General features: G+C 48.9%; 1 protein-coding gene across 1 annotated transcript in view; it reads right to left on the minus strand.

Annotated features, from left to right (window-relative positions):
- Positions 1 to 1,992: 1,992 nt before the first annotated feature.
- LOC144727435 (hypoxia-inducible factor 1-alpha-like) overlaps positions 1,993 to 22,043 on the minus strand; it is a 43,027-nt gene continuing 22,976 nt past the window's right edge. The window contains 16 exon segments of the mRNA XM_078606262.1: positions 1,993 to 4,801; positions 5,379 to 5,487; positions 6,196 to 6,295; positions 7,011 to 7,285; positions 7,917 to 8,012; positions 8,014 to 8,079; positions 8,910 to 9,041; positions 9,708 to 9,818; positions 10,262 to 10,497; positions 10,724 to 10,947; positions 11,363 to 11,510; positions 12,513 to 12,619; positions 13,833 to 14,038; positions 16,084 to 16,196; positions 18,525 to 18,609; positions 19,315 to 19,454. Of these exon segments, the coding sequence (XP_078462388.1) occupies positions 4,650 to 4,801; positions 5,379 to 5,487; positions 6,196 to 6,295; positions 7,011 to 7,285; positions 7,917 to 8,012; positions 8,014 to 8,079; positions 8,910 to 9,041; positions 9,708 to 9,818; positions 10,262 to 10,497; positions 10,724 to 10,947; positions 11,363 to 11,510; positions 12,513 to 12,619; positions 13,833 to 14,038; positions 16,084 to 16,196; positions 18,525 to 18,609; positions 19,315 to 19,454 (2,300 nt within the window). The 3' untranslated portion in view covers positions 1,993 to 4,649.

The following is a 22,043-nucleotide window of genomic DNA, read 5'->3' on the forward strand; positions in this document are numbered from 1 at the left end:
AGAATTGCATTGTCTTTTAAACTGATTGGCCTGCAGAAGAAACAGCCTTCTCTAGGGCAAGGTTGTATTTGCATGTTGACAAGTACTGTGTGGTTAATGCAGCCTTGATTCCTTGCAAAATGTTTCTATTTGATGTTTGAACATTTTAAACCCCGATTTAAAGCTTTCGTGACTGCAGGGATTCATATTCTTGGTTCTTTCGGTAAAGTCATGTAGAAGGGAAATAATACAATAATACAAATATAAAACAATAAAATTATATAATTACATCTACGTGACTTTACCGAAAGAACCAAGAATATCTTAAACCCTGTTTTATCATTGCCAGAAAGAGAAAATCTATTCTTATTTTTGATACTTTAATTCTCCACAACGACGCTAATTGTTTTTCTCATACATCAATTCAAGCACACAATTTGGCGTCTATACATGTGAAAACACATATAGCATTTAGCATCCCATCAGTCGCGCAGCATTCTTGTAGTACACTTTGTTGTGTATTTCACTTCAGTGTATATAATCGCCCCTTAAAGGCCACGGTGGTTGTTGACGAATGTTTTTATTTTTAAATCCTTTATATTAAGTTCGCTTGCTTGCTTACGACCGTGCAAATCTTTCGTTCGTTTTTTAACCCACTTCCCGTGATCCAATCGAGCTGACATTTTCCACACAGACTCGTTGTGCGTGACAATTCATTTTCGTAAAAAAAATGTTTTCCTAAATTTTACACTTTTTAGGACAAAAATATTATATATTTAATTACCAATTGCTTAATGGTGCAATGCAATCATCTGACCCATAGGTGGCAGCCATCTCAAGCCAGAGGACGAGAGGACTCTAGCCGCCACGCATATGAAGGATTTATAGTGAAAAACTTTGTTTTTACGGGTTTACTTGTTTGTTCATTGCGCTTGTGCGCCACTTTCAATTTATTTGTACAAACTTCCCTGGTCATTCGCTCGTTCATTGACAATTCCCTATAATTGCATCGCACAGCAATCACTAAGTGTAATTGCGAAGCGTTAATAACGTAGATTCCTCATTTATCGTCGCAAGTTTAAATTGCATTACAAATGCACGTTGAAAAAAACAAAGACCAGTGGTCCGTCCTGCCAGCCTTGCATTACTCATACCGCCCTCTTCTGTTCGAATGTGTTATTACAGTAGCATTCTAGATTTGAAGCTTTCGTGACTGCAAGGATTCATATTCTTAGGGTTTTTCGGTAAAGTCACGTAGGTAAAAAAATTAAAATTATTAAAAGTAAAATAAAAACATACAAATCACGACGTTTCGGGGGCAACACAAGACGGAAGCTTGTGTTGCCTCCGAAACGTCGTGATTTTTATGTTTTTATTTTATTTTCATTAATTTTGTACCTACGTGACTTTACCGACAAAACCTAAAAATATTACAGTAGCACTTCTAACAATTAGAGCCCTTTGTCAAGCCACCGCTGGATGAAGCCCCCCCCCTCTCCACGACTTGAGTCATCGTGGAGTTATTTGGCCATACTTCACCAGGGAGCATAGACATACAGGGCACTTAATTTTGTTCTGCTCCCTCCACAGCTCAAGCTATTACGTCTGATGGTTGTCCATCCAAGCACTGGCCCATCTCAACCTCGCTTAGATTGCGAGATCTAGCTTGGAGCAGAAGAACGTATACTCACAGTACTCAAAGCTTCCTGTAACCACAGGGTGTTTTTTTTTCAAACTTTTGTTTTCGTTAAGCTAGCATTCACTGACTTTACTCAGAATGCTTTTGTTCATTTAATTCAAAAGTCCCAAGGCCAAAGAGCCCAAATGAAATAAAGGGGCATTGTTACTTACCTCTCTGCTGTGAATAATGTCCATTGCCCAACACGTTGCCCATTATATATCCACACAAGTTTCCTTTTGTCGGAACGACTCGGGCAATGCATGACGTTAATATTGAACCGTGTAAATTGTGCCAGCAACACTCGCGGAACGGAGAAATAAGTTTCACAGAAATATGACTAAAACTATTCGTTTATTTCATTTTAAAATACAGATGACAACTAGAACGTACATGTCACAAATTTACGTCTCTTAAAGGTGATAGTGCGTGGAAGAGCTCGTGTCAAATTAAAACCAAGGAAACTTACAAGGTACAATACACGAAGTTAGGATTGTAACAGCCTGTTATTGCTCCCTAACAAGACCCAATAAACAACCCAACTAAATTTATATTGTGTGTGGCATTTACATACTAGTTACTATAACCAGCAGTCACGCCCTAGTCACACCACAACACATGGCTGCTGCTCAAGACAGTTCATCGAGATATCATTTTGGGAGAAAATATTCAACGAGTGAAAAGAACCCCCATTGTAAATGGTGCGCGATGAAGCGAACATGACACTGGCAACCATAATTATCAAAATTGTGCAGCCTTGAAAATAAATTGCACTCAAATGAAAACAAACGCGTTCACTCCCTTTACCAATTACACTCACAGATATTGTAATCAGCTACAAATGGTTTGAAACCTTACTGCAAACAGTTCAGTATGGTTAAATTTTCAAGGTGCTTAGTATTCGGAAGGGAAACAAATCAAACCCTACTTAACGCATGCATCGTATCGAATGCGAACATTGTGAGGTAAAGTCAAAAGCAGAATCCTGGATTTCCACTCGGCACCCCGCACATAGAACCCCAATTTTCATCCCAATTGGTCGACGTTAACTTCCGGTTGTAAAAATCTTTTGGCATATGAAAGATCCGAGCTCGGAAACGAGGTTTTATCGTTTCTCGCGACTGCACTTTTGTGAGACCGAACCGTTATTCCGCTCTTTGCTTTCTGTACTGGGCAGTGGCAGTTGCCGCTTTTAGGGCGAGCACTGTCCCAGGTTGTGCGTGTCAGCGTTGGACAGCCCTTGACCACCACCACCCCCCCCCCCTTTTCCACTGGCACATATGAGCCGCGCCACCGCGGGGAGAACCCCCTCACACACCCATACACACCGACCGGTTTTCCACCTGCAACTTTACAAACCGAAGCCAGAACACAAAACACCGTGATACGGTGAACTCGCAATACACCGGAATTTGGATCGAGGTCAAGGAGGGCCCCCCCCCAGCGGACAGGGGGTTAATTATTGCCGTCATACGTTGCGTTGAGACGACACGCTTCAACGAAAAACGCCGACGACACGCGTGCAATTCAGTGCGTCCCACGTTGGCGGCATGGCTCCGGTTCTGCGCTAGAAAAACCTCCCCCGAGCTGCTCCGGGCTGGCTCGGCACGGGTGTGGCTCGGTTGTACAGTGGAAAGAGAAGCATTAGAGAAGCAGGCAGACGTGCGAGTTTCGTATTGCCGCACCCTGGAAGCCGGTTCGTGATCCTCGTCAATTCTCGATGTTTAAAAGAACCATTATTATTATTATTCGTGGAAGCAATGGGTCGCCACTATGCCACTACTAAAGCAAGCATGGAAACTTAAAAAATACCACCTTGAAGGTCACCATAATATATATTTGAGCAGAATAACAATAAACTCAACCAGGCATCTATGAAAAAATACTCAATCTAAATAAAAGCATTACTTCTGCGTATTATTTTGTAAAAATGTTTCCATTTGCGTATTGATCCAAATGGTGATAATTAAAATGACAGCACATACACTCAACCTACCCTGGTGTGTTTAAAAAAAGATTTTTTTTCTCTCTCCCCCATTTATCTATTAGATTGTTATTCTAACTTTTTTTTTATATAAGTTAACCATTATATTTTATATTTTCTGGAGAAAAAAAAAAGCCGGTATTTATGAGTCCCTCTGGACTTGTGGCACACCCGATCCATTCACGTCCTAAGAGGACGTCTGTTACCACAAGACAAAGCCGTGCAAGACAGTACACGGACGCAAACACAAAATTCAAAACTCGGCCAGATCATCTGGTCTGCTTGGGTTTGAGTCACAGGATCGTCCTCTGTCAATTGCCACACAGGCGCTTTGAAACGATACAACAAAAAAACGTGGAAATAATACAGGAAAATACAATTCATAGCTGCACAAACAAGGGGAAATGTAGAGATTCCAACATTTACATTTGCAGCGTTGCTGCCTCTGTCGGTTTGTACAAGCCTGGCTGTCGTCAAACCCCTGACCAAGTTCTGACACCCATCACAATTGTGGCAAAGAGACAAAAGGAACGGATTGTAGGGGGTGTACGTATGTGTGTCCATGTCCGGGTGAGTAACATGCTCACATGTTTGTGCAAAGAGACAAATTGCTCGATGGACCCATCTCTGAAAGTTTACATAAGGCATTGTCCTGGAGGGATCGTCGGTTGAAATGTTGAACTGTGATGTTTTTACTTTCATTTTTTTCTCTCCATCTCTCTAGTCTTGACGGCGGAAAGTGACTGTTGCCAACTTGTTCCGCCTGTGCCACGCGGGGGGGGGGGGGGGGAAATCACACACCAACCCATGGCGGGAATCACCGCCAATGTTTTTACGAGTGACCCAAACGACTGACAAACACACGGAGAGGGGGGCAAGGCGAGAGACACTTAAATGGACATTGGTAGGGGGGTCGAAAGGAAAGGTTTGGATGGGGAGATATATTGGGCTGGTGGTGGTGGGGGGGTAGCAGAGACGTTATGGGGGTAGAGGAGGTGAAAGGTCGGCTCAGGACAGCTGGTCCAGGGCCTTGAGCAGCTCCTCGCCCTGCAGGAGCGTGCGGCTGTCCTGCACCGGAGCGTTCACCTCGCAGTCGTAGCTGTTGAGCATCGGCAGCGTGATGTCCTCCAGAGTCGGGCCCAGCAGCCGGCTGACGAGGTCTGTGCATTGAACCACGGCGAAGGGAGAAACTTCAAAACGCACGCACGCATCATATTGCACAGCGTCCATGTAGCTACGGATACATTTTCAATGCTGGGTCACATTTTGCTGCTTTTTATACGTTTGATCTCTATCCTTAATATTGCCCCGATTGTGCTCTCGGAGTGATGTCGCGAGGCCAATAATCAATTCGTAACGGCCGAAGGAAGCAGATATAACAAGCCCCCGTGTAAATAAATTAAACTCTGCTGCAGGGTGGGAGAGAAAGTGCTGCCCCTCTCACGTGTGGATCAGAAGTAGTTCTGTGGTACCAGCTTTCACGGGCCGTGCGCTCTAACACCGAGTGGGGGTTTTGTAATGCAGCACAAGAGTTAATAATTGATTCTTCAACTATTTTTTTTGTTTAATTTGTTGTCCTTCCCCCCCACACCTCCGATTGATTAGCACGGTTGGCTACGCACGTTGCAAAAGAAGTTCAACATCCATACACACATACATGACACCAATAAACAGCACAATTTGAGATAAAATTTGGGGTGATTTTCTCTTTAATATAAGACTATATAAACGGCTTACCTGACGTAAGTGCCTCCGCTTCCACGTCTTGCGATGCCTTGCTCCGTTTCAACGGCAACTCCGCCAGGAACTGCGTCTTGTTGGCACCTTCCTGTTTGTTAATGACGACCTGGGGGCATCCGCAGAGGACAAGGAGATCGATTAGAGTGGCGGCAAGCGTTCATCTTCATCCGACGTGCGGTTAAAAGGTGCCGACCTCCTCAAGCGACGGTGCAATTAAGCCGAGGTGGTGCAATGTGGCCTCGTCCTTCAAGACGCGAGCCTGTGAATGTGTTCGATAAAATGCGTTGGTAACATTGAATTAAGGTGTACGTTCTTGCTCAGAATTTTATGCTTTTGGTGTGGCTTTAATTGGCCAGAGATTATTAAACGATCATTGATTCTTACACTTCTGATACATACATTGCATTATGCCTGTAAAGACATGTATTTCTATTCGTAAGTATATGAAATATATTGCATATCACAACAAGGATAATTATAACTCTAATCTGGAGAGTCAATTGTGAATATTCAGACTGTTGACTTGATTCTTTGATGTCTCATTTGTACCAGATCATGTTTACTGTTTCTCATTTTTAGTTTTCTACTAATGTATGGAGGTGTGGTTTTTCTTGCTCCATTGAGCTTAAAACGTAAAACAAGCACATCATTGTCATATAACTTCTACAAAACCGTTAACGATCCTCACACACGACAATTGAAGACGCGTCAATCACGAGCGGAAGAATGCGTTTCAATCAAATCGCATCCACATCTGTAGGTGCGGCTGCCGCGCAAGTGTAGCAGCTGGTGCATTGTGGGCAAGTGCCGCCACCTGCTGGAGGAAGGGCCCCGTGGTGCCCGTCTGCCACTTGCGCTTGACGGCGCTTGCGATCGTCGTCAGCGACGCCTTGGCGAGACTCACGTCGCTGCCGCTGCAACATCGACAATCACCGCGTCAGCATCGTCTGCGGCCGGAATTTATCCACCGTTGGATGAAAGCCTCCCCACAAAGCCGTCGCCCATCTGTGTCGCGATCTCACGACGACGCAGCGATCCATCTGGCTTGTGTACACGAGCCGATATCATCGTCCCATCTCCACGGTGGGAGTATTGTGGGGCGTGTTCCATTTTGGCTGTCACTGTTGTTAGTCTTGAGCACCAGCCATTATCACTTCTACTGTCCTGTCACAACCCAATCGCTCTCGAAGCCTGCTGAATTAGAGGTTCCACGCCTTCCCCCCCACCCCCTGACTGCCTCTCTATGAAATAAATGCGTCCACTGTTTGTGTACGGCATCACAAGATGCGGTTGCGTGCAGACACTGTTTAAATATATTGTACCAACATTGTTTTGACTTGTGAAGGGACCATACAAACTCACACAGACCCAAAGATTCACAGTCTCGCATGCAGACAGACTCGCATAGCGACTCAAGGACTCGCAGACTGACAGACCTATAGCTTCACGTAGTCTCGTTTAGGGACACACACATCAGGATCTACGACTGACTGCGTCTATAAAATAACATTCCCACCATTTCTCTACAGTGCCGTGAGATGCAGACACATTTTGACACTCCATACATCCAATTCCCGACGATGAGGATCACTGACCATTCCATTGAACCCCCCCTTGGGGGTCACTCACCTGACCATGACGGTGCTGGGCAGGGAGGCGACGGTCTGCACACGTGGCGCCTGCTGCAGCAGGACAATGGTGGTGGGCGCGCTTACGACGACGCCGGTTGTGGTGGTGGTGGTGGCGGTGCCGGACCACGGGACGGCCGACACGAGTCCGCCGGGCAGCGTGGTGCCGACCGGCGCCGTGCCGCTGATGAGGATGTGCACCGTGGACATGGTGAACGGCGGCAGCGCTGTCGGCGCTAACTTGCTCTGGCTGCTCGTGACGATTAAGTTAGCCTGCTGGGAGGTTGTGGGAGAGGGAAGATGAGGATGTTGTTACCAAGGTGCAAGAGACACCATCTCAGTCTTTAATGGAATTAAGGCCAGGGGTAGGGAACCCACAGCCAGATTTAAAGAGGGAGGCCAAACCAGGCCAACCTCTTTGAAACGGCCTGCAGACCACATTTTTTCAAATTGTTGTTGATTATTTGTAATGTTGTGGAGCTGACGACAAGCATTTCGCTGCACCTGCTATAACATCAGTTTAACGGTGTACGAGACCTATAAACTATGATTGATTGATTTATTCACCTAACGCTGCAAACATCTTAGCCGCACTAAATCGGGTGCCAGAAGGAGCAATCTTTTCACACACTTGCAAAAGGTGAAATTCGCACGATGCAATCATTGACAAAGAAAGTGGTCCACACGTGCGCCGACCTGCCTGTCAACTCACTCACTGCTGGACGACGGCCTTCCCACGCCCGTGCGGAAGCCCTCGTCCAGCGGCGGGCGAACAAAAATGGGTTCATTGCAAGCACAGCAAAAACAAATGTGAAATTACGCAAACGCAACTGCGCACCTGACCCCACGAAGGGTGCGGCACCTCAACGCGTGCGCGTGTCGCCGCCGCGCCCGCATAGCCTCTCACCTCTGCCGGCATCGTGGCCGTGTGCCGGCTCGACGGGGAGGCAGGGCCTTCTGGTGATGCCAGCGACGGCGACGGGGGCTGTGGGGCGGCGGGGGGGCAACGATGTGGGGCCGCAGGCCGGGGTCGGAGCGTCCACCGTTGACGATGATGATGACCGCTCGCTCTGTGAATGCGTGCGGCACGAGGGGGGGGGGTGGGGGGGGGGAGAGGAGGGATGTGGAGCTGAGTGGATTTGCTGATGACTGGTACCAGCGCTGTCAGAATCGGCCTCTGTGGAGGAGGCTAGTGAAGGATGCAACTGGAGAGTTGGAGGCAGTCGCCCTCCAGCAACAGTGGAGGGCGGAAGAATGACGCTCACAACAACAAGAGGCTAAAACGCAAGTTGGCGCAGAAGGGGGCACACAGGTGGTGCACGGCCAGTCATCTCAGTCAGTCAACCCATGGCACCGGGGTCTGTCCCGCGACCTCCTGCCACTTCACGTGGCCTCAAAGTGCACCTAGCCTTGCCTTAAATAAAGAGAGACGTCGGTCTGCTAGAGCAGAGAAATTAGCATGTAAATGAGAGAGCCGTGTGGAAATCCACCCCACGGCAGCAGGGGGAGAGAAAGACCCAGCAAGTCTGGTAAAACATTTTTAGAGAGAGTTGTATGGAAATCCACCCCGACACAGAAGCATTGGGTCTCTGTGTGTCTATGTTGTGTGTCTCTGTCTGTGTTCTCTCTTTCTGCTTGTGTGTCTGTCTGTATGTCTCCGTGTCTGTGCTTTGTCTCCCTCTCAAATTTAGTTCTAACTGATGACTGCTTGTGTTGCAATCGAAACGTCGTATTCTATTATTTCATTTATTTTCTTTCTACGCGACTTTACCGAAAGAACCAAAGAGTAATTCCTGCAGTCACGAAAGCTTCAAATCACACGACACAATGCCATCCAAAAAACAAATAAGACAGTACAAAGTTCTAATGGATGACGGACCGGCCGCCCGGCAGAGCTGACCTGGCCGGGCGAGGAGAGGGTGGACCCGTCGGGCGGCAGCGTGAGCGAGTCCTGCAGGCTCAACGTGCACAGCTGGTAGTCGTCGCCATCCATCGGGATGTACGGTGCCAGCATCTCCAGGTCCATGTCATCCTAGTGGATGGGGTTGGAGGGGAGGGAGGGAGCGAGGGAGGACAACCTTGTTGACACAGGCCTCTTGGGCGATTGTCGCGTGTGTGCCGCCACACTCGCACATAAACACACAAGTCTTTTTACCCGGCTAACCCACAAGACAGAATTCAATAGAGGCAGTTCACAGTTGAATGACCGTTCCTGTACTGATTTATTGCTGCTCGCAGTCGCAAAGTCGCTTCCTTGTCACTCTCAATGTATGTTGAACCTTTTTTGCACCGTACGGAGCCAAACGTGCTAATTAATTGCCAGTAAGAACTAATAAAATAAATTCAAGTAATCATTTGTCCACACTAGGGGAAATGCATTTTGCGACGTGAATTGCTGTAGACATGTCCATTGCATGGCTATCAAACCAATGTATCTTTAATTCTTAGAGAGGAAAGATTGCCAAAATAAGTGAATAAAATCAATCATTATATTCACACGCGGTCATGACTAGACTGTCAACTCGCTACATTTGAGAACCCAGTTTAACCACAGCTGCCCGAAACCTGGATCCGAACCCAGGGCCTGGCCGGTGCTGGTTCAGTTTCTCCGACCCTCTCGAGCCACTCGACCACCTCCCGAGCAATGGAAGAATGCCCCCACGTGTTGCGAGGATCGGCGCGCAGGCGATTCACGTACGTGCTTGAAGCTGCCCTCCTTGATCTCCGAGTCAACGGCAAACAGCTTCTCAATCAGATCCACCTTCAGGTCACCTCCGACGGCCGAGTAGTAATCACTGGGGCTGTTCGGCTGCACACAGAGGGAGCGGCGTTCCAGCGTTAATGTACGAGGCGGTCAGCGAACAAGCGGGTAAAATATCCCACCCCTCTCAACTCACAAAATACCTGTTCACCCACCCCAACCCCCGCAACAAGGATTAATTTCTCACGGAATTAAGAAAGTCGCCGAACTGCGACCGCAACTTCACTGTGTGGGCTCCGTAACTTGGATCACGACTGGCGACCGTTGCCCGAACAGCACACGTTTTTGCAGGCGCTACAAATGGAATCCAACTGTTGAATCCAGAGGCCATCGAATGGCTTTTCCGAAACTCAACAATCCGATGTCTTGCATCACTGCCACGCCACCACACAAACGTAAGCGACCTTGCGGTCGTGCCGGGGGGAGTGGAGTGCCGGGGGGAGTGCCGGGGGGGGGGGGGGGGGGGGGGCGTGCCGGGGGGCGTGCCGTACCGCCGTGGACGGAGCTGTTGCCGGGGAGCCGGAGGGCGACGACGGACCGGACGAATGCTGCGGCGCCGTGAGGGACGAGTCGCCCACAGGGCCGGCCTCCGTCACCGCCACCACCGCCGCAGGGAGCTCGGCGAAAGCCTTGGTCGGCGTCGCCGGAGACAGCATGGGTTCGGGCGAGGCGGCCATCATGACGTCATTGTAGAGCGGAACGTCGTCGAACGACGCCAGGCCCGTGCCTGCTCGCGTGACAAGGCGGCAACGACGACGTTGGCGTGGAGATGCGACGCGGTGGCCGATCGCGTGCGGGACGAGAGGGATCGGCAGCGATTGCAACAGAGAGAGAGGAAGCGGGCGTGTGAGAGAGCAAGCGGACAGTCGGGCTTAGCAATCGGTCGATCGAGCCAGGTGAGCGAGTGTGCGGGGGGGGGGGGGGCGCGAAGCGAGTTAGCGAGCGCCGCTTACCAAAGTCGAGGGGCACCACGACGTCTCCGGCCGTGGGTGCCAGCTGTGCAAGCTCGTCGGGCTCGTTCTTGAGCTGCGTGTAGAGCAGCGCCATGTCTTCCTCCTCGTCCGTGCCCTCGCTCGCCGCTTCTCCCGCCGTCACCACCGCCACCGCCGCTTTGTTGGGCTTGAAGAGACGCTCGGTCTGCTCCAGCGAGAAGATGGTGTCGTTCTCCACGATCCCGCTACGCACGGGTGACACGCGTGACAAGCGAGCTTTGGCATCTCGTCGAGCAATTGGGAGCCACGATGGTCGGTTGGATCGATCGGCTAAAAGATTGTAATCAACTACTTTTGTTGTTGTTGTCAATTACTCGGGAACATTTAAAAATGGCAGGGAGTTTTAGTCTTTGTGGGCAACAGCAGCAGCAGAGAAGAAGTGACCTCCAATTTAGTTGGTTTACCTAAGAGGCTGACGGCTGGGACAGCAGCCACACGGCCATAAGCATCCACCACCTCATGGCCTGAAAGAGCATCCTTCAACATCGATGCCACGAGTACGTACGCATGTTGAACTTCTTTCGCACCGTATGCAGCCAAGCGCGCTCATTCCGAGGCCGGCCACTCAGTGCCGACTATTTTCCCTCACATTGGCCGAACCTGAGCACGTAGTTGACGCAGACGACGCACTGCGGCTGGGAGTTGCGGGAGCTGTAGATGACGGTCGCCTGGGTCTCCACCCAAGCGTAGCCCCCGCCCTTGGCCAGTATGCGGTACTGCCCCGTCACGGCCTGGCCCTTGGTAAACACTGCGTGACATCACGGATACAAATAGATCCCCCCGTGTAGCCTTTAACAAGCTGCTGGGCAAAGTGCTGTCAGCCAGTACAGCACAGAAGGGGGCGCGCGCGTGCAGTGTGGCCTGTAGCATCACGCTCAGTCGCCTTCGTTTTCCCCCAGTGCTAAAGCTTACACGATGCACTGACGCGTTCTCAACACAGGGGGGAGTCCCAGGGCCTGTTCAGATGCCAATCGCCACTCATGTTAGTCACGTGCTGGGAATCGAAACTCGTGGCGCTCGTGGGCGTTGCACTGAAGTGTAACTCTTCCGGGAGGGAACTTTGCTGCTCTCATCAATATCATATCCTATGGTTCGTTTCGGTAAAGTCCTGACGACGACCACTTGTGCTGCGATCGAAACGTCGTGATATTTGTATTCTTTTTATTCACTTTATTTTAACTTTTTATTATTTTATTGTTATTATTTTTTCTATCTACGTGACTTTACCGAAAGAACCATAGAATATGAATTCCTGCAGTTACGAAAGTTTTAAGTCAAAAATTGTGCAATTTTTTTATGCAAATGCTGCAAGAGGAATTTCATGATCAGCCCCGACCCTTCACAGCCACGTCGCCTTCGGCTTCATGTCACTCCGATGCCGTGTTGTGTTATTTACTTGCCGGAGAGCATCAAAATAAGCTCAGCTGTGCATTCAGTGCAGCACACACGCACCGTAAATATACAGCACCCATGGCATTTTAACAGATCTCCGGCTCGTGTTAAAAACCACCCTTCTTACATTTCACACGTGGATTTTGGAACGTTTGAAAGTTTAATGTGTTGTTATATTTGTATTTCATCATTTTGTTCAGGATTCATTTACGTTGAGTGGCATCGACACTCGTTGTTGCAGCTGCTAGCCGGACTTTTCAGCTCACCAGACCAGGGACTTTCCACTTTGCTGGTTCGTGCGTCTCGCCGGGGGATTTCTGCTCTGCATTAGAAGTCAAACTTGATGCGACAGACTCACAGTTGTGGTGGCTCTTGGTCATGTGGTCCGAGTCCAGGGCGTGGTAGTACTCGTAGACTGAACGGCCAAGCAACTCATCGGGGTGGTAGCCAATCAGCTCTGTGATCCTGTGCGGCACATTTCAAGCACAGTTAAGGCCAATAATACAATATCGTCATGAGCATCCATCAAGATCATCCTGTGGCTTGGTATTGCCTTCATCGTCATCATCATATCTTGATGTGGATTGCCATTGTCTTTTATCGGCATCAGCAATATAAACATGATCATCATTATCCTGAAATGGACTGGCAATGCTTTCTTCATCAGCATGGTCATCATCCTGATACAGACTGGTATTGCCTTCCTCGTTGTCATCATCAGCTTCACCATCATTATCCGGATCTATTAGAGAGTTCAAATCCTAGTTGGGGGTTCACTCGACCCATCATCCCTCAGGGGTCGATAAAATGATCATCACTTTGTGGAGAAGTCAACGGTGGTTCCTCGTTGCAGAGACTTGACCCCACCATGTCAATGTGGAACTTTCACCACTGAACTCAGGGCTGTGAAGAGGAGATTAGCACCACCTCCATGCTCTTGAACGGGAAATCACTCTTACAAAAACTATTTCTCGGAATTCATAGTTCCTCCCAAATGCTGAAATCCTCAGAACTTGCAATGACGATGATGGTGGTGATGCAACTCCAATGTAATGTAACGAGATGCTTTATTTATTTATTAATTCCGTACATAATGTGGCAAGATGAAAAACATTTCCAACAAGAATGATTATGCTGAAAGACGGTCGTGGCAATTATGACGATTGTTATGACGATAGTGACAACGATCGTGATTATGGTGATAAAGAGGACGATGATGAATGATGACTAAAACAATGATGAATGATGACAAGGGATACAATTCTAATTACACTGGTGACGACAACGATGAAGATAACTTTGGTTATGACGAGGACAACAAAACCAATGCCAGCTGACGACGATGATGACGGCTGTAACAGCACTTACGACGGCTGTAACAGCACTTACGACGGCTGTAACAGCACTTACGACGGCGACGATGACTGCAGCTATTCCGACATGGGACAAGAGTGATGCTAACAACGGTCATGACGACGACAACCAAGGATGAAGACGACCGTGGCGACGACAGTCGGCGGGGCACAGCGAGCGAGCGACGACACCGACTGCGGCCAGCTTGACGCGGTCAAGCGCCGCGCACGCACAGATGCACGTTGGACTTCCGTTGCATCGTACGTCGCCAACCGTGCTAATCGGAGGCGCTGGGCAAGAGGCAGCCGCTGCCGGTCCCCGTTACCTCTCGTCGCAGTAGGTGAAGCGCATGTCCATGCTGTGGCGGCTCAGGAAGGTCTTGCTGTCGAGCGGCACCTCTATGTTGGACGGGTGCGGGATGGGCTCGCAGGTCATGACGAGGCACACGAGTGGCGGCTCCCGGAAGCCGCCCCCGCCGGCGCTCGCCGCGCTGCCCTCGTACAGCTTCATGTGCCCGCTGCAGTGCAGCACCTGCGCGCCACGGCCGCAAAGACAAAGATCCCCCGTATAGCTTTAGCAGACCTTTGGGACAAGTACTGTTGAGGAGCGCCTATGACGGCCGGCAATATACACGATGGCAGTGGTGGGTGGACAGCACCGCGCCCGGCCGCATTTGCATGCACCCGCAAATGGACAAGGGTGTACATGCTTGGCATGTATGCATGCGTCTTTAAGTGGTTAGCACACTGCGCTATGGAACCGGCGGCTCGAGTTCGATTCCCGTGCTGGGCCTCCCCTAGGCTAACTCAGCCTTAAATTAGTACCTGGAGCGGTGTGTCATCATCGGCACTGGGGAGACAAAGCCGGCCAGGCACAGTGCTGGCTACCCACCCTGTCGTCCCGGCCTTCATAGGGTGCTTGCTAACAACACTTTCCCCAACAGTCTGTTCAAGGCTATACGGGGGATCTTTGTGTTTGTGTGCAAGTGGTGGTATTGTTTGTGCAATAACCTGGGTTAAATTCCCAGCCATGGTTTCACATGCACACCGGGGGACGAACAGAACCCGAACCTGAGATTGGCATCGTTCGGGTCAATTTGGTCTAAAATGAGTCTTTTTCCGTGCTCGGAAACAAAATGTGGCTGGGAATATTTATTGGGGAAAACCTCGCGTAATGATGCTAATATATGGTTTGGGGTTATGGTGTCGATCCTATCTCCCGTTTGGGTTCAGGACAAAGCCTTAACAGGCGACGGCTAAAAAAGACTTAAGTGTGGATTTTATGGTTATTGTGCGTGGATGTGTGCTTATATGCGAGATACTTGGTAGACTCCTGCCGAATCTTGAACACACGAGCGACACAAATACGCGCACCGTCACGCACTGTCGTAGTAACCGGCGACAATTGACAGCCGGGTTGACAAACAGCCGACGGACAGACAGTTGACAAACAGCGTGCACACACACGCCGGGCTCGCACAGATTGCATCATCACTGACCAGCGGCGATAATGCAATTCAGCTCAGGGAGACTTTAGCTGGGTTGCTTTTTATTTATTTTATACGCAGGAAATGACCGTGCGTGGGAGTCAAAACACAGCCATCTGAGAATTTACACTGAGATAGCAGTCTGTAACTGTAACGTTTGTCACGGTGTTCGTGATTTGTACTTGCGTTATTTTTTCCCAGAATATTTTTTTTTGTTTTAGTGATCTTCAGCAGCACATGACAGAAGCATATGAAACAACCGCAGCCTAGATTATTGGCAAATATCTCATCCTATCACATCTAAAATCTGCCCAGTTAAGGAGTGTTTTACAACCCCATTCAATGTAACGATGCCAATACACGGGAAAGAGATGTGTCACCCTCACCTCCCCCGCCCACCACCCCCTCCCCCCCATTTAGCATTTCAGGTTGGTAGCGCAAGTGCTGATAGTGAGCACCCATTAATGTCGGCATCGCGCATGCGTGGGCGAGTGGTGTGGCTAGCACCACGCTTCCCATTGCTGACAATTACTCACCGCACCAGGTACTCATGAGAGACTTGAGTAGAACTGGGGGAGGTGACGTACCGGCTCCGATATTCACCACCGACGTTAGCCGTTGACGTGAATACAACCCGGCTCGGCAGATACATTTCTCCTCGCATTCACCAAAGCATGCGAACTCCGCATCTCCCAAAGATCTTCACCGGATATCAAAACTTAACATCACGCAGTAAAATCTGTCTTAATCGTCCATACGACATCATCACGGCTCCACCCTAACCGGGTGGGTGAGTTTTACGCACGATATACACACAAACACACAGGAAGAAAAAAAACCAGGCAACATCAAGAACAGCCGCCATTCGTCACCAAGTGCTGGTAATGTCATCACAGCCGTTGCGCCAGATTCGGTGCACCTTGAGGCCATGTGAAGTTGTCGATGGCTCGTTGACACGAGGACACGGGACAGACCCAAGAGTTGTGTGTTAACTGCCTGAAATGACTCAACAGATGCCCCACGTGCTCCCCACTGTGCCAAATACAGACGCACCTAAATACACACACACGAAACAATGAAACGCCCTCACCTTCCACGATGCGGACTTGAGGTTGACGGTGCGCCCGCGGTTCGTGAGCGTGCACTTCATCCTCATGAAGAAGTCTCGCTCTGTGCTCCCCTCCTTCGCTTTCTTTCCCGCTGCTGCCGAGCACCGCACACACACACGCGCACACACACACGCGCACACACACACGCACGCACACGCAAACACGCAGAGCCGGCGTTACGTTTGCCATCGCTCGATGGCTGCAGTCAAAAGTCAGTGCTACACAGAGTTAACCAAACACAAGCATAGCTGCAAAGCACACAGCTAAGTGCGTGTTTTTCTTTTTTTAGAGGTGGCTCAATGGTTCACTGCGGGAGCCACCGCTGTGTGTTAGAGGACTCCTTGGGGATATGTTCACACCAAAGCTGTGTATTTTCGAGGCAATTTTGATCACTCGGTAGTATACAAGTAATGCCCTTTCGGTAATCCACTGCTGGATGAGGGCCTTCCCATCCCATACTGTGTCGGTTATGGGTATTATTTGACCACATTTATCTACGTTGGTCAGTGCAGGTTGGAAAAAAGCTAGGTAGTGGCCCCATGGCGGGTTCAGATATTGCCGATGTTAGCCGTGGCCGGGACCCGGGTAGCCAGGTTCATGATGTGGCGCATGACCCCGCATGCACCTACGCACCCCACGTGTGGCTTTCCACCACAGGAATTTTCACCACTGAGCAGCAAAAAGAAACGAGTGCCTCCCTCGTGCTCATTGGAGGACGGGCGCCGTCCCGAGTTTTAGCGTCGACAGGAAACGAACCAGATATTCCGCCCACGTGTTCGCCCAAGTGTTGACACATCACAACGTACAGAAACGTGATTTGAAGCAGGAATTACTCTGGTTCTTTCGGTAAAGTCACGTAGAAAGAAAATAAATAAAATAATAGAATACGATGTTTCGATTGCAACACAAGCAACCGTTATCAGGTAGAACTCAATTTGAGAGAGAAAAAACACAGACACGGAGACACACAAGCTAATTTCTCTGCTCCAGCAGCTGCCCCAGCAGACCCACCTCTCTCTCTGCCCCCCCTCTCTCTATTTAAGGCCTCGACACAGAGGCATTGGGTCTGTGTCTATGTTGTGTGTCTCTCTCTGCTTGTGTGTCTGTGTTGTCTCTCTCTGCTTGTGTGTCTGTCTGTGTGTCTATGTTGTGTGTCTCTCTCTGCTTGTGTCTCCGTGTTGTCTCTGCTTGTGTGTCTGTCTGTGTGTCTATGTTGTGTGTCTCTCTCTGCTTGTGTCTGTGTTGTCTCTCTCTGCTTGTGTGTCTGTCTGTGTGTCTCTATGTTGTGTGTCTCTCTCTGTGTGTCTCTGTGTTGTCTCTCTGCTTGTGTGTCTGTCTGTGTCTATGTTGTGTGTCTCTCTCTGCTTGTGTCTCCGTGTTGTCTCTCTGCTTGTGTCTGTCTGTGTGTCTATGTTGTGTGTCTCTCTCTGCTTGTGTGTCTGTGTTGTCTCTCTCTGCTTGTGTGTCTGTCTGTGTGTCTCCGTGTCTGTGTTTTGTCTCTCTCTCAAATTTAGTTCTACCTGATGACGGTTGCTTGTGTCGCAATCGAAACGTCGTATTCTGTTATTTAATTTATTTTCTTTCTACGTCACTTTACCGTGAATAACCAAAGAGTACAGACACGTATTTGGTCACATTTCATTACGACGCTTAGAACTGAATTGTACGAGGGCATCGTAAACGCGGTGTGTGCAACTCGTCTCAGCTGCGCATCATCAGTGGCTACGTAATTAAATTTGTGTTTAAAGTTCATTCTCTATCTTTTCGGCATCAGTAAACACAGTTTGATAAGCAATTTTTTTTTACTTAATGTAGTTAATAGAACACGACCTTCAGAACTTCCCACAGCATGCATGCAATTACTACGCGACCTTCTGGAATGTCCGGTTAATTGAAGACGTTCATCGATTCCATGGGGTATTGTGCAATTAATTTAACGAGGGAGTAATTTGCCAGAACACGTTCCATATCACGTTATTCAATTCTTTTTTTTGCGTCTGCAAAAGAAGTGTGCAGCATGCATTTCATTCAATATCACACTACATTTATATTCTCAAGTGAAAGTATACAAATAAATACTCGGCTCACATCTTCGTAACAGTTTAACAGAATATTTTACATGAACCGTTTTTGTACAGTTTTGTTTCTGCCGTCAAAACTACATTGTAACCCTAATTTACCATCAATTTCATTTGCATAACGAACGGATGGATTGTCGTGATGGCACAATTCAATGCATTTACAACGAGCGTTAAAACTCTATAATTGACGAATCACTGCGCTGTTGCATGCCGAATACAAGCGAGGACCCGCTGCGGGCTTCAGGCATGTTCTGAAAGCAAGGTGGGGGGTTTTCGTGTTGCCTCATAGGGGATGCCACATCGCTGGCAGACCTCCGAGGGAGGGGCTTTCGCCGACGCACCTTGTCTGTATACGAGCATCTCCCGCACCTCCTCTTGGTCACATGGGTGAACAAAGTCGAAGATGCTGTGACCCATGAGGTCCACCTACAAGATGAGAGAACAAATCACGACCAGTGTCACGGGGCGATGTTTTTAATCGTCCCCGCGTGGCCATTCGCTCGTGAGCTCATTGCAATTATTCAGTCTCTCATTCAGTCGCTCGGTCGATGGCTCAATCACGCAGTTACCAAGTGACCCATTGCTCTTTACTCGGTACATTAATTGCGTTTTCAGTTTCCCAATTGCTCCGTAAATCACTCCTACCTTCACTCTCACCAACTCAAGACACTTCAGCCATTTAACTACTCGTCCAATCAATCGTTCACCTACCCATCCATCCATCCAGCCACATACTCCGTTATTAACTCCTTCACTCACTCACTCGCTGACACCATAAATAAAAATATCCCATGTATAGCTTTCAACAGACTGTTGGGGCAAGTGCTCTTAGCAAGCACCTATGAAGGCCGGCACGGCGCACGAGAGGGTGAGTGGCCAGAACCACACTCGGCCACCTTTGTTTTCCTTGTGGAGATGTTTACACACCACACCAGGTACTCATTCAAGGCCGAGTCAACCTAGGGGAGGCCCAGGACCAGTTCAGATAATCGTCACTGGTGTTGGCCGTGAGCAGTAATCGAACCCTAAATCACACACAAACACACACTCATGCACTCGTGTATTAAGCCACCCACTCACTCAGCCACCCACTCACTGTTCATACAAGTCACAGCAAGCCACTGATCGCACCTGGGCCAGGCCCACACACTTGTTGACACCGTCCGACAGGAACACCATGTCGCCCTCCTCCGTGAGGGCCATGACGAAGCCCTCCAGGGCCTTGCCGAAGAGGCTGTCCATCTCTTCTTGGCAGTCCTCAACCACCGCTCCTGCAAGCAAGCCGGGGCAGAGAGAGGCCACAGTGAGTTCTAAAGCATCGTTTACACGAGCACTGGGGACCGTACTTCGTTGGCCCAGGAACAGGCCAGTTATAACTCCCACGAGCAGTAGCACAGCCCGTATTAATGTTCCCCAAACACCCTGAGCCTTCGTAAGCTTGGCACCTCCCGCTCCCTACAGTGATTTAGTAACTTCCCACAAATCGGAATTGCATTTTGATTCTAAAATTGGTATTTTTTTTGCTGCTGTTGGTTGGCTTCGCAATGTCTCATTCGTGCTGCTGTGCGTGCGATTCTCTATCTGGTTTGCACGGTCATCTAGCCAGCAGCAGCAGCAGCCTCCCATTTGTTTCAGCCAATTTGGTCAAATTTAAGCACTAATCCCGCCACCACAACCACCCCCCATTTATCTATCGTCTGATCCTACAGCATCAACTGCCACTGCCGCTCGCGACCCCCACCGCACCTATATCCCCCCCCCCTCGTTGCCACGGCAACTACCCCATCATCTCGAGACCGGGATAAGTGCATGAGACAGTGCAAGAAACGCGGGAAGCGGCTGCATTTTCAGTGACATAATCGCGATCAAAATGATGAAATAAATTGACGGACAAGAGCGGGTTTGGGGTGCTTTTGAAAAGATGAACTTGATAACGAAATGGAACACACCGAAATAATGGTTTTAATAGGTACGAATGACCCGCTTTGGCGAATGTATCAGAAATACAAGAGACGGTGACGAAGAAAACGGAAACAAAATCTGAAAAGTGCACATACAAGCATGGGTAAGTGCACGCTTGCAATGTACTTTGAGAGACAGGAGGAGGCACATAAGCAAATTAGAGACGTCACAATATTGACCGCTAAAACAACTGGGGTTGAGCAGGAAACGCCGTTAGAAGGAGTGATGGCCGTTGTTTCCGAGATTAACGTTGGCAGTGGCAGCCAGTGGAGGTAGAGCACGTGCGTTGTGGAGATGGAGCGACGAAATCGGCCAATGCGTGGGTGGCAGATGTGTCGTTACATTGCAGGGCAATGAGCGGGGGGGGGGGTGTTGATTTGGGGAGGCTTCTATGCAGCAGTGCGTTACTCAGCGCCGATTGTGATGATGATTACGAATTCTCAGGCGGGTGACGGGTGACACGCGCTTGGCTGTTATCATCGCTGACGCGACTGGCACACGTGTGGGGGGGATAGGGTGGGGGACTGTGGCACGGGTGCAGTGTTCATATTCAACCCCCCCCCCCCGCTGCGCCCATACCGACGTGCGCCAAATTCCCAAACTGCGTGGCGATGCAGACGGTGGTCCTCCTGACACGCAGGCAAGTAGCCGTTTAAATATAGGACCATTAATCATGACCTTTCCTTGATGGAGAGGGAGAGTGCTGGGGTGGTGAAAGCAGCGGCAATGATGAGTATGAAAACAATACAGCCCAGATAGGCGAGGGGGGGGGGGCAAAGTGACCCAGAAGTCAGAGTACAGAATCTGGCACCACTAAGATCTTGGATTGGATTATAAACTGGGTTCTAAAGTCTTGCAAGTTTGTGTGTCAGCCCAGTCACCACGTTCAATCGGATTGTGCACCTAATTTGGCCAAATTCGAGCTCTGAGAATGAAAAATATCGGCTTTCATGCCACAAACATTACTCGCAAATGGTAGAGCGGGTGGGGAAGTGCTGCTCACTGCTTTGTGTCGAGCAGAGAGGTATTCTCTAACAGGAAGAGGGCTGCACTGCTCAGTGAGAAAAAAGATGAATGATTGATCTTACAATGCAACCATCCGGACAAAACTGCGGGAAAAGGACAACAACATATACCCACAAGGGCAGACGCACAGGGCAACGGCAATGAACTTACAACGGTTTAATGCCACAATGTCATATGTAACTGTCATCTGTAGCTGGGTGGATTTGAGAAAGTTCTTAACCATAGAGTTTTACTGATTTCTTTTTTTGGTTGCCTTGTTAAAAGCTCTGCAATCCAAAGTGCAGAGGGCAATGAACATTTACAGCATCTCAGGTGACAGAGCATCATCTCTTAATGTTTGCTCTGATGGGGTTCAGGTTCAAATGAGCTGCCCTGAGAAGGCCTGCTCACATGTGGAGTCATGCATTTTGGGACAGTCGGTGGCTAGGAGATGTTAACTACCCCACCTGGTATACATGAGGTCATGGGTATGATCCAGACCCTCACGCCTATTTATTTGAAGTTTGAATGTTTATCCCCGTGGTCGTGTGGATTTTTCTCCGGGTCTTCAGGTTTATTCCCTCCACATTTAGAAACGTGCACTTAAAATAGTATTTGGCTGATATAAATTTCCACATAAGCCACTTCGTTGAGCTATCATATGTGGCCAGGTCGCTTCTGTAAAAGAGCTATATAAGTTCAGTGGGCCATACTTGGTAAGATAAAAAAAAGTTTAGTTTTAGTTTGACGAGGGGTAAATTAATATAGAATCTCTTTCCTTGGTCCAGTTGGGATTCTGAGTCTGTTTTATATGAAAAATTATGTTTTAACACTCATCTATTTGCACTGGCTTTCCCCGTAAGGAAAGATTTTAAAAGCAATTTTTAATCATT

The sequence above is a fragment of the Lampetra planeri genome, chromosome 25 (genome assembly GCF_965212315.1).
Source record: "Lampetra planeri chromosome 25, kcLamPlan1.2.h2, whole genome shotgun sequence".
Taxonomy (NCBI): domain Eukaryota; kingdom Metazoa; phylum Chordata; class Hyperoartia; order Petromyzontiformes; family Petromyzontidae; genus Lampetra; species Lampetra planeri.